Here is a 12,693-nt window from a genome sequence, read left to right as displayed (position 1 = left end):
GCTAAAAATAATATTGCAAAGCAGACCTTTAGGCACCATATGTCCCTCCCTTCCTTCTTCCCTCTTCGCCATACTTTATTTTGAACACTGGACTGGTGCCCCCATCCCCTTGGAAGAAAAAGCTCCATTCCAAGGGCTGAGTCAGCTGTTGAGAACAACAAGCCCGCCTGCCCACTCTGGCTGCCAGTATCCAGGCAAGAGAAGCTGGGTGGTTTAGCTCGCAAAAGATCCAAAAAACAGTTCCCCTTAAGTATAGGGCATTCTTAAAATAAAATTCTTCGAGCAAACTGTAGTTTTCATTAGCAAAAGGCTCTCCTGGCCAAACCCCAGCTTTTGAACAGGAAACATTATTTTTAATTGTTAATGCGCCCCCCCCCCAATTTTATTTTAGTAAGCCTATGGGGAATGTCTGGCTGCAGTGCTTTTTAGCGGTAACTGCTTTTACTTCTTTTAATACTTTTTCTTCTGCTGCTTTTACTACTTCTTTACTACACCGTTTGGTGTAGTGGTTAAGAGCGCTGGTGGTTTGGAGTGGGGTGGACTCTGATCTGGAGAACCGGGTTTGATTCCCCACTCCTCCATGTGAGTGGCGGAGGATAATCTGGTGAACTGGGTTGGTTTCCCCACTCCTACACGTGAAGCCAGCTGGGTGACCTTGGGCTAGTCACAGCTATCTTAGAGCTCTCTCAGCCCCACCTACTTCACAGGGTATCTGTTGTGGGGAGGGGAAGGAAGGGGATTGTAAGTCAGATTGATTCTTCCTTAAGTGATAGAGAAAGTCGCCGTATAAAAACCAACTCCTCTCTCTCCTTCAGTGACCACTTTTTTAGAGGTTTGCCCGTGCTGGAAAGGAAAAAGGATCCTCTGCCCACACTGATTTGTTTCAGGAAACTAATGTGGAACTCCCCCAGCTGTGTTTCTGACACATGGCCTTTGAGCGATTTGGAAAGTGGGTTGAAACTATCTGTGTGAAGAGCATACCAAGGCAAAAGTTTTGGGCTACAGCAATGCAAAGAAATTTGAGTCGCTGGATGATCACACAAATAGATGCTGGCAAAGAAAGAGCCCCTGGAAAGGCCATGCCCGTGGCAAAAAGCAATCTGTCCATTCTGCAAGCATAAAGGCGCTAGGAGGGTTGACCATTGTTCCTTCTCACCATTTGGGGACAATTAATGATATCCAGTCCTATGGGATTAGATCGATACCTCCTCGGCTGGCTCCAGTTCTCTCTTATTACAGGGAAGGGTTGTTTGGTTTACTAGGATGACTTTAGATCTCCTTTTGAAACTGCTCTTTGAAAGTGCTAAAAGGGGATCCTTTCGCGGAGGCCTTGAGAATATAATGAGCAATGCGCTTCCTTTTAAAAAGCTGTAGAGCCAAGGCGCTTCATTTTTACTTCTGTGGTTTCTCTGAAAAAGAAAGTTTTTTCTTTTATATGGCTCCTCTTAATGCCTTGGCCAGCTTGTGTTCTATTATCCGGATCGAAATAGCAACTTTGCACTGCTATTTTTGTCTGTCGACATTTACTGCCCCTCTTGTCCATTGGTTTTGGTGGGCGAGCATCAAGTAGTTGTTGAGAAAGAGGCAACCTAGTTTTCTCCTTCCTCTTCCCAGTTTCCTTCATACTCTGCTGTGATGTGAGCAAATGCCATAAAGGGTTTCCATGAGGGAATTGCTTTCTGGTTGGTTGGTTGGTTGGTTGAGTTTTGTTTTGTTTTAAATATGCCAACTGTCTCTACCTTTTAAGGAGAATTGAACCAGCTTACAATCTCCTTCCCTTCCTCTCCCAACAACAGACACCTTGTGAAGTAGGTGGGGCTGAGAAAGTTCAGAGAGAACTGTGATTAGCTGGCTTCATGTGGAGGAGTGGGGAAACCAACCCGGTTCTCCAGATTAGAGTCCACCGCTCTTAAGCACTACACCGCGCTGGCTCTCTGCACCCTATGGCCCTTAGCCCAACCTGTTACCTCTGCCTTGGAAGCAAAACAGACGTCTGGCATGGGGAGCATTGGGAGGGGGGAGATTTTAGGAATTTCAAAAACCTGTGGTTTTATTATAGAGATTTTGACATTCCTAGGGTGTACGATATCACTTCCTGTTCTGAAACTGTCTGCATTGATCCAAAACGTTGATTTTGAATGTGAGTAGACAGGTGTTCCTTTGGCTACATCTCCTGAAAAGAAGGTACTTTGTGGCTGGCTAATGTTATTATCAAGCCTGAACTGTCCCCAGAAGCTAAAATGACTATACTGAAACTATTGTAATTTGGTCACATCGTGAGAAGTCAAGAGTCACTGGAAATGACAGGAATGCTAGGAAAAGTTGAAAACAGCTGGAAAAGAGGACGATCCCACATGAGATGGATTGACTCAATCAAAAAAGAAGAAGAATTGGTTTTTATATGCCAACTTTCTCTACCACTTAAGGGAGACTCAAACCGGCTTACAATCACCTTCCCCTCCCCATAACAGACACCCTGTGAGGTAGGTGGGACTGAGAGAGCTCTAAGAGAGCTGTGACCAGTCCAAGGTCTCCCAGCTGGCTTCATGTGGAGAAGTTGGGAAACCAACCCGCTTCACCAGATTAGCGTCCGCCGCTCATGTGGAGGAGAGGGGAATCAAACCCAGTTCTCCAGATCAGACTCCACCGCTCCAAACCACTGCTCTTAACCACTACACCACACTGGCTCCCTATACTGAAGCTATCATACTTTAGTCACATCATGAGAAGACAAGAGTCACTGGAAAAGACAAGAATGCTAGGAAAAGTTGAAAGCAGCAGGAAAAGAGGACGACCCCACATGAGGTGGATTGACTCAATCAAGGAAGTCACGGCCCTCATTTTGCAAGACCTGAGCAAGGTTGTTAATGCTAAGACATTTTGGAGGACATTGATTCATAGGGTCGCCATGGGTCGGAAGTGACTTGATGACACTTGACCCACACAATGTTATTGTCTTTAAGCAGAGAACATCATTTTGAGAAAACACATAGTGGGGAGCAGAGTGAACAGAAGCAAACAAATGCAAGCTGGGCTTTTTCCTGGTATGCAAACCAACGCTTTGTCCGCTATGGTAGACAAAGTGGACATCAACACTTGGTCGTCTTGGGTTTCTCTTCTGGAGCTAGGAGGGGAATCAGATTCATGCTTCTCTTTCACTAGGACATAAGTTGCCAATCCCTCCTCCCCTAATCAAGAAAAGAAATTACAAAAATCTATGAAAACTTGTAATGAACATGCAGGAAACCCGATTCCCCGAGGTGCCGTGATATTGACTGTCAGCTCGAAGATTTATTTTGTCTTGGAAATAATGCATATGCTTTGCATTGTTCTCTAAATTATTTACTTCCATGGCACCCCTAACTGAGGGAGGGATCTCCCCCCCCCCCATGTCCCTAAATAGGCCTGCAATCAGAATCATTTGCATGAAACAGCGAAATTTGCTCAAGTTTCCTTACGTGGTATCCTTCTGCCCTGGAGATTTGTAGGTCTTGGATTGTTTTTATCAGGGAAGACAGTGACACGGAGGAGAAGACATTGAGGTTAGAAGAAGAAGAGTTGGTTTTTATACGCCGACTTTCTCTACCACTTAAGGAAGAATAAAACCAGCTTAAAATCACCTTCCCTTCCCCTCCCCACAACAGACACCCTGTGAGGTAGATGCGGCTGAGAAAGTGTGACTAGCCCAAGGTCACCCAACTAGCTTCATGTGTAGGAGTGGGGAAACCAGCCCAGTTCACTAGATTAACGTCCACCCCTCATGTGGAGGAGTGGGGACTCAAACCTGGCTCTTCAGATCAGAGTCCACTGCTCCAAACCACCACTCTTAACCACTATACCATGTCAAGAGGGTGAGAAGAAGGAATTGTCACATAAGCTCTGCAGTCCTATGATTTTGTCATGTTGTAAATGTGCTTCTATTTAGTGTGTCACTTGGCCAGAGACGGTGGGGGGGACATTCCTGCAATCCCAGTTGCCTCAGTATTGGAACCTGGCTGTTTTAACATGGTGTTAGCTCACTTGCTTGAGAGCCAGCATGGTGTAGTGGCTAATAGCAGCAGACTCTAATCTGGTGAACCAGGTTGGTTTCCCCACTCCTACACATGAAGCCACCTGGGTGACCTTGGGCTAGTCACAGCTCTCTCTGAATTCTCTCAGCCCCACCTACTACTTCACAAGGTGTCTGTTGTGGGGAGAGGAAGGAGATTGTAAGCCAGTTTAATTCTCCTTAAAAGGGGCTTGGCACACAGAGGAGGACCTTGCCCTATAGCGCAGGTACCTCCTGATGGCTTTCTCTCGCATGTTGCTGATACGGACCAGAGAATTGTAGGACATCAAAATATGATTTGCAAGTCTTCGTGTTTAGTACAGCTCTGATTTTTTTTTTAAAAAAAAACTCAGTTACATTCTTGCTGTGAGGTTATGAATTTGTACTGTCGCTTCTCAGACAGTTTGTTGGGGAGGTAGTTGTGAGTTTCCTAACAGTTAGAACGGTTCCTCAGTGGAACAGACTTCCTCTGAAGGTGTTGGACTCTCCTTCCCTGGAGGTTTTTAAGCAGAGGCTACATGGCCACCTGTCCCCAATGCTGATTCTATGACCTTAGGCAGATCATGAGAGGGAGGAGGTAGTTGTGAATTTCCTGCATTGTGCAGGGGTTTGGACTAGTTAACCCTGGTGGTCCCTTCCAACTTTATGATTCTATGAGGCACCAGCTCCTTCTGGACACACTGCATCTCCCCAGAAAACCCATAATCTCTTTGGGTTCTGGGGACAATACAACAAACCACATTGCCAATTTCCTACCCATGTGGAGAAAATAAGGCTGAACCAGGAGGCAGGAAGGACAAGGTGCAAGGTGGAGAGTTCATTTATCCCTTCTAGATCCCTATTAGTTTCCCATCCAACTCTATGATTCTATGAGGGCGGTAATGGCCTGTCTTCTGGATTACCTCATTTGAACTATGCAGGAACAGTTCTAAGTTTAGGTTAATTGCTTTGCTTATAGTGACTCCCCAAACAAACCCTGTTAGTGATCTGCGGTGGAGCTTCCATTATGTTTCATTAGAGCTGGTGAATCATGAGAGCAATGAGTCATAAGTCAAGCAAAGTTTGCGCGTGTGGCTTTCCTCTGTGCTCCCCCCCCCTTTAATGCATCTGCAAACCTCTCCCATTATCAGCCAGATTCTACAGACCACATACTCACGCAGTTAAAGTAATCAACCTCCCTGGATTCAACCGGGGCCTGTTTTAAATGGCAAAGCGAAGGTCTTCCTCATGTGACTCCATATGTGCTCGTACTGTCATTGAAACTGCCGCTGCAGCCCATGCAAAATAGCTATGCTGATCCTTCTGGAGAAAGGATACTTCAGGCAATCTCATATCACATGGTCACGTGAAGCCGCCTTATAACGAATCAGGCCCTGTGTCCACCAAAGTCAGTATTGTCTGCTCAGACCGGCAGCGGCTCTCCAGGGTCTCAGGCAGAGGTCTTTCACATCACCTGCTTAAATGGAGATGCCAGGGATTGAACCTGGGACCTTCTGCATGCCAAGCAGATGCTCTACCACTGAACCCAAACTGTAACTATAACCAGACTGTAACTAACTATGGGAGTAATCCTAAGCAGGTCTACTCAGATATGAGTCCAGTTTTATCGAATAGAGTTTACTCCCAGGAAGAAAAAAACTTTCTGAAGATTGCACCCTGCACCATTCTTCAGTTCCGTTACAGGAACCTAAACTAGACTGTCAGGACAGAACAAGTTGAGTTAATTTTGGATCTGACAGCGGGCGAAACTGCTGACTGCAAACTAGTTTTCTTTCTCTCTCTCAAAAGAATGGCTGAGCAAACCTTGGAAAGCCGCTGAAGTGGCAAAACATATTGGTTTGTACAGATTAGAGGAGGCTGGCAAGGCACGGAGCTCTCAAAAAAGCCTTGGCTCCCATTCATTAATTCCTGGAAGAACAAATATCGTGCGAATGCCAGCGTTCATCATGGTTTCTTGATTACGTTGCAGGCAATTACAGGTTTGGGCTATATGTTTGCTTTGGGAATTGTATGAACCAGACTTGTAAATAAGTCCATAAAAGTCGTTGCCAGGCTTGGGGGAGGGGGGAAGCAATAACCAGCCGTCATGTACCCACATCAGTCATTTGTGACACATTCAGCCGAAAAGAAGAAAAAACGAGCTCTTTCTCTGGGTTTTCTGAAAGCATCCCTCCCTGGTTACCTGGAGACACTATTTACTAGCCACTGGCAACCAGGGGATGTAGAATGGTATGGTATGGCCAGATCTCAGAAGCTAAGGAATGTTGGTACATGGACAGGAGAACACTAAGGAAGACTCTGCAGAGGAAGACAGTGACAGACCAGGCTTCCTTCGGAGGTAATAAGCTTTCCTTCCCTGGAGGTTTTTAAGCAGAGGCTAGATGGCCATCTGTCAGAAATGCTGATTCTGTGACCTTAGGCAGATCATGAGAGGGAGGGCATCTTGGCCATCTTCTGGGCATGGAGTAGGGGTCACTGGGGGGTGGGGGGGAGGTAGTTGTGAATTTCCTACATTGTGCAGGGAGTTGGGCTAGATGACCCTGGTGATCCCTTCCAAGTCTATGATTCTATGACCACCTCTGCTTAATTAATCACTTGCCTTGAAAGACCCTTGCAGGGGTCACCATACGTTGGTTGTGACTTGATAGCACATACAAATGCACTGGCAACCAGTCAAGGGGTTATTTTCAAAGCCTGGGATTGAATCTAAAGATGCCTTTCCACATATAGAAGGGTCACCTAATCACACAAAGGCTGTTGTATGACTTGCGCTAGAACATTGCACAAGAAAAACAAGGTTAAATGCTAAAATGTTCTCCCATTTATGCAAGTAGAAGCATTAGAGAGCCAGCATGGTGTAGTGGTTAAGAGCGATGGTTTGGAGCGGTGGAGTCTGATCTGGAGAACCGGGTTTGATTCCTCGCTCCTCCACATGAGCGGCGGAGGCTAATCTGGTAAACTGGATTTGTTTCCATACTCCTACACATGAAGCCAGATGGGTGACCTTGGGCAAGTCACAGCTCTCTCAGACCCACCTACCTCACAGGGTGTCTGTTGTGGGGAGGGGGAGGGAAGGCGATTGTATGCCAGTTTGAGTCTCCCTTAAGTGGTAGAGAAGATCAGCATATAAAAACCAACTCTTCTTCTTCCATCTAACATGGTGGCAGTGGAAAGTGTTGTCAAGTCACAGCCGACGTATGGAGACCATGTAGGGTTTCCAAGCAGGAGACTTTAAGAGGTGGTTGGCCGTTGCCTGCCCTCTTCGCAGCAACCCTGGACTTCCTCGGTGGCCTCCCGTCCAAATAGTAACCAGGGCTCACCGTTTAGCGTCCAAGATCTGACAAGATCGGGCTAGTCTGGGCCATGCAGCTCAGCCGATCAGATGTACTTAATGAAGTTATACCTCAGCCTTCTTATAGGCAAGCCCCAGGCAGCTGATAAAATCAACACTGGACGAAGACAATAAATCTCATCAGTGTGAAATGGCTGTAATAAAAATAAGGATCTTATTACGACAACAATCATCATCTGATAGAAAATGAACGGATGGGCATTCTGTTTGCCGCTGGCAGCTTTATTGTTCATTTTTATTGGCCTGTTGCTTTCCCCCCTTGCTCTTTCTCCAAGGAGTTCAGGGACATTGTAATCCCCCCCCCCATTTTACAATCACAATGGTCCTTTATGCATGGGTACTTTCACTCACGTTCGCCCCTGGTCTGAATCGGTTGTTCCTTGGAGTTCTGCATGAATTTTCCATCCATTAGAGATGACCTCAGTGCCAGCCCTCGCAATGTCTGGGTTTTCCCATTCCTCTGTTAACCTGACTCTTCCCTCTCCCCTGAGCAATTCCTGGGTGAAATCCCCATGCAGATGGCAAAGTGTGGGGCACACAAGTTTGGTTTCGCTCACAGCCAATTACAAAGCAGCATGTCCAGAAGCGGGGATTCAAATACTTCCTGCTTCCTCAGAGCTCTTAGCAGAAGAAAGGCTTTTTAAAACCGAAGCTTGGATTCCCCCCCCCCTTCTTTCAGATTGCTCCATTATTGTTGTTTTGTTGTTGGTCTTAAAATGCTTTTTTATATGGCAGTTGGGTTTTAGGGGGAGAGTTTTCTCTCACAGTAAGCACCACAAGTAAGCCGATTAAAAAGCAGCATTTAAAGGGCGAGGACTTGATTTGAGCTTGGAGACTGCTGGTGCATAGATTCCTAACAGGAAAGTGTGGGTCAAGCCAGTAATGAATGGCCAATAGCTCCCTGGTGTGATTTAGGCCCAGAGAATGACAGGCCTTAGGTCATTTGGGGTGCAATCCTATGCATGTCTGTCAGCAGTAAGTCCCACAACATTCAGTGGTGCTTACTCCAAGGTAAGTATGCATAGAATTGCAACTTTACTGAGCTTCATGCCTGACTGAGGATTTGAACTTGGGTTTCTGTGTGTGGATATGCATGTATAAGCCCTGACCTGGATGGCCCAGGCTAGCCTGATCTTGTCAGATCTAGGAAGCTAAGCAGGGTAGGCCCTGGTTAGTCCTCAGATGGGAGACCACCATGGAAGTTCAGGGTAGAGATGCAGAGGCAGGTAATGGCAAACCACTTCTGAATGTGGAGGGGGATGGGCTGTGGCTCAGCGGTAGAGCATCTGCTCGGCATGCAGATGGTCCCTGGTTCAGTCCCCTGCATCTCCAGTTAAAGGGACTAGGCAAGTAGGTGATGTGCCTACTGGGTGAGTCCCGGGAGAGCTGATGAGCAGACAGTACTGACTTTGATGGACCAAGGGTCTGATTCAGAGTAAGGCAGCTTCATGTGTTAATTTCTCTTGCCTTGAAAACCGTACAGGGTTGCCTTAAGTCAGCGCGACTTGGCGGCAGTTTCTTATACATGCATGTATATGAATGAATTAAACTCACCCCTACTTTATAGATCAAAAAACTGAAGCAATTTTGTTAGTTCTGATGTTATTTCTCTGGCCCAGCCTGTACTGTTTTGCTATTCATCCATTGTATTGACCCTGTGGGACTATAATGTTCCTTTAAGAAATTCATGGCTGGGTTAAAGAAAACTGTACTCTGTCAACATTGAGAGTAAATAAATTGGATATCAGATAAGTTCCATTTCTAGTTATTTCATTGCACTCTATTATAACTCTTGCCCAATTGTTTGTGGAGCAGTACATGCGGCCATTCGTCTTCTGCCGATGGTCATTTGGATCCAGCCCCTGAACTGAAACTAATCAAAATGTGTGTATTCTAAGTTTATGAAACGCTCGTAGAATGCTTGCCCTTGAGAATCAGCCTCATTTGCTACCTTTAAGGACTCCCATTTTGAGAAATGAGCCATGAAGAATACTATGCTCTTTTTTTGAAAGATCAGTTCTTTAAAATGTTCATTCTCGGACATCTGTCTTAAAAATAGGTAATAGGGCATGTGCAAAAAAGAGAAAGGAGATGTAACATTTGATACTATTATCATTATCATTATTGTTGTTGTTGTTGTTGATAACAAAATTTGTATCCCACCTGTCTGTAGCAGTAGAAAAGAGTAAGAGTCCAGTAGCGCCTTAAAGAAAATTTCTGGCATGAGCTTTCATGAGCCACAGCTCACTTCTTCAGCAAGCTCATACCCTGACAGACATTTTATTAGTCTTTAAGGTGCTACTGGACTAAAGCCTTCATATTCATAGGCCGTGTGCTTTTGAATACCACTTGATGAAGGACAAACCATGGAAGCAAGGATGTTGCCTTCACATACATCTGATAGGCTTCCTAGAAGCATCTCCATTGCCACCGTTGGAAACGGGATGCAGGGCATGCTTCTCGTCCCTTCATTTAATTATGAAAATCCATATGTGGAGGAAAACTCTAGTAACAGCTGCAACGCAAAGGTGTTTTGCTGCTTCCAACTGTGAATGCATCCATTCAGCACGCTGGTTGTTCTCTTCCCCTTTCTCCATTGCAGGCGATACGAGTCTCACCCAGTCTGCGTGGACCTGCAGAGCAAAATTCTCCAGTGCTACCAGCAGAACTCTCGGCAGACACTCAGCTGCTCAACGCTGGCCAACGAGTACTTGAAGTGCGTCAACCTTGCCAAGCAGGTGGGTTCGGTACAGCCGCAAGGACAAGAATTGGAACTGTGGGCTGGGCCTCCAGAGCAGTGTTTCTCAACCAGAGTAGCAATTCTCAACCAAGGTTCCCCGCGAGAAATAGTGATGAATAGGCTAATCATATGTAAATCATATGTAATCATATGTAGGGGTTCCCTGAGACATGAATATTATTTCAGGGGTTCCGCAAGGGTAAAAAGGTTGAGAAACGCTACTCTAGAGGGTCTTCGCACCTTCTTGGATTTGACCATTTCATGATATAGTGTTCTCTACTTCATTGTTGTTCTACTGGGAGCCAAACTAAATGTGCCGGCAGCCACAGGTCCATCCTATGACCGCAGACACCGTTTTAGGAACAGTTGTGGTGTTTTTTTAATTGCCCGCAAGACCCCCATCCAGATTGGGCACACGGCAGCCCTGGTGTGTGTGTTTCTCTTCTCCTTCCCCGCCGCCGTTTCGGGTGAATAAACAACCTGGGAAGCTCCTGTGGTCACCATCAAATTTAGTTTGTCTTTGCATATCTTCGAATTGTCTCAATTGCGCCTATGTTAATTTTGTTCAGCATTTTGCTAAATGGCTCCTGTATTAATACTTAACAATAGAAAACGTTATTGTCTTCCCGCTCCCTTAATTGTACTCAATTTGTAGATTTCCTTTCTTTAAATTTTTACACATCTCGCTAAAATTAGCTGGAGAACGTAGCCATAATAGGTGGGCATTCGATCCATGTCTACAGTTTGGCTCAAAATGATGCAGCATCCTTTTTGGCCTGCAGATTTTAATATCTTCTATTTAGTCATTCCAAGAGGGCATGCATTTTATCTAGCCCTCCCACACTGCCTCTTCCTCTCATTTTGGCCACTTTGTGCCATACTATGGCCAGGAAACAAAAGATGAATTTTCTGCTGGCGTTTTGCATGCCAACCCCCGCAAAGACTGTTGAGCCTTTTAGGGTGATCAGTGTAGAGGAAAGTGCCTTATGAGCTATTTTTGAATACAGGCCATTGGGATCTGGGGGCTTTTTCCCAAAAAATAGGGAGGCCCAGGGTAGTTTTGGTTCATGTCTGTGGAGAATACGAGAATACAGTTTTTCTGTAGCATGGTAATGGTGAAAGTCCTTAGGAGTCATTGGATACTAATCAAAATGAATACTAGTCATAATGCATACCCATTCTCTCCAGTAGCAGAGGAGCATGCTTATTATCTTAGGTGCTGTGGAACACAGCCATGATAATGCTGCTGCAGTCGCCTTGTTCATGGGCTTCCTAGAGGCACCTGGTTGGCCACTGTGTGAAGAGACTGGTCTGGTCCAGCGGGGCTTTTCGTATGTTCTTAACACAGGCAGGATGGTGCTGCTGCAGTCATCTTGTTTGTGGGCTTCCTAGAGGCACCTGGTTGGCCACTGTGTGAACAAACTGCAGCAGCATCCTGCCTGTGTTCCACAGCACCTCATATAATAGGCATGCTCCTCAGATACTGGAGAGAATAGGGATGCATCCTGACTACTATCCATTTTGACTAGTAGCCATGAACATGTCCACTCCCCTCTTAAAGCCTTCCAACTTGGCAGCCGTCCCCACATCTTGGGGCAGGGAGCTCCACAGTTTGCAAGTGGGCAGGAGGAGGGTGTGCAGCTAGGTAGCGGAGGAAGGGTGCATGCAGGGGACTGTGGCAGCCGGCCCTGCAAGAAGCTCTGGGCCCTGGCAGATGCCCCCCAGCCTATGCTGGCGCCGGCCCTGATTAGAGGTAAGTTGCCTGGGATGTTCTTCAACATTGCCCTCACGCATTTCAGCAGGGCGCTAACGGGAGAACTTCCCTCTGGAAACCCACCAGCAGCTCCGCGGTCGCGCTGCCAGCAAAGGCGGTCAGTTGCACGTCCGCTCGGCTCGCTGATGGCAAATGCTTCATAAATTATCCTCCACTTTCTCTTGCTCTAATTCCATTTCCGCCCAAGCTGGCCCGCTCTCTTTCAGAGAGCGTCCCCAGTGGACTGGCAGGGCCAGAAGCCGTGCTCTGCTTGTACGGCTATCATCCGCTTGCTTTGCATGTCTGCCGATCCAGGGGCACGCCAGTTTATAATGGCTGTCAAGGCAGCTGGCCAAGTTTACTTTGTGGAGTCTCTCAAGAGAACTCCGTCAACTCGGAGACTGTATGCGTGAGTCTGAGAGACGGAAAGGGCCAATTATGGCCTCTTTATAGATACATGATTGTTGCCTGCTGCCTGCTGGGTGTGTGTGTTTTCGCTCTAGTTGCAGTTTTGGCGTTGTACGCTTGATATTCTGCAGTGCAGACCCCCACTCCCCGTCACCCCTCCTGCTACTGGAGAAAGGGGGCTTTCGGGAAGAAACCCATTTTTATTTGCTCCCCTTCCCTCATGCGCTTCTCGGAGAGAAAGTGTTCATGTATACTTGGGGAAGTAGAGACTCGAGAACGTGTGTTTTCTCATTTTCCTTTCTGCAACAGAATGTGAACGAAGATTATTTACCCTCTGCTAAAGAAAATCCTAGATCGTTCTGGAAAAACTTGACTCGAAAAACTCCTCTGTG

General features: G+C 46.4%; 1 protein-coding gene across 1 annotated transcript in view; it reads left to right on the top strand.

Annotated features, from left to right (window-relative positions):
* The window catches only part of CHCHD3 (coiled-coil-helix-coiled-coil-helix domain containing 3), a 190,152-nt gene that overhangs the window by 174,245 nt on the left and 3,214 nt on the right, over positions 1–12,693 (top strand). Inside the window, exon 5 of the mRNA XM_056846625.1 lies at positions 10,003–10,138. Coding sequence (XP_056702603.1) covers positions 10,003–10,138 — 136 coding nt within the window. The remainder of the gene's footprint in view (positions 1–10,002; positions 10,139–12,693) is intronic.

Source organism: Euleptes europaea, chromosome 3 (genome assembly GCF_029931775.1).
Source record: "Euleptes europaea isolate rEulEur1 chromosome 3, rEulEur1.hap1, whole genome shotgun sequence".
Taxonomy (NCBI): Eukaryota; Metazoa; Chordata; class Lepidosauria; order Squamata; family Sphaerodactylidae; genus Euleptes; species Euleptes europaea.
The sequence above is the reverse complement of the archived record's forward strand: the minus strand, read 5'-3'. Positions and strand labels throughout refer to the sequence as shown.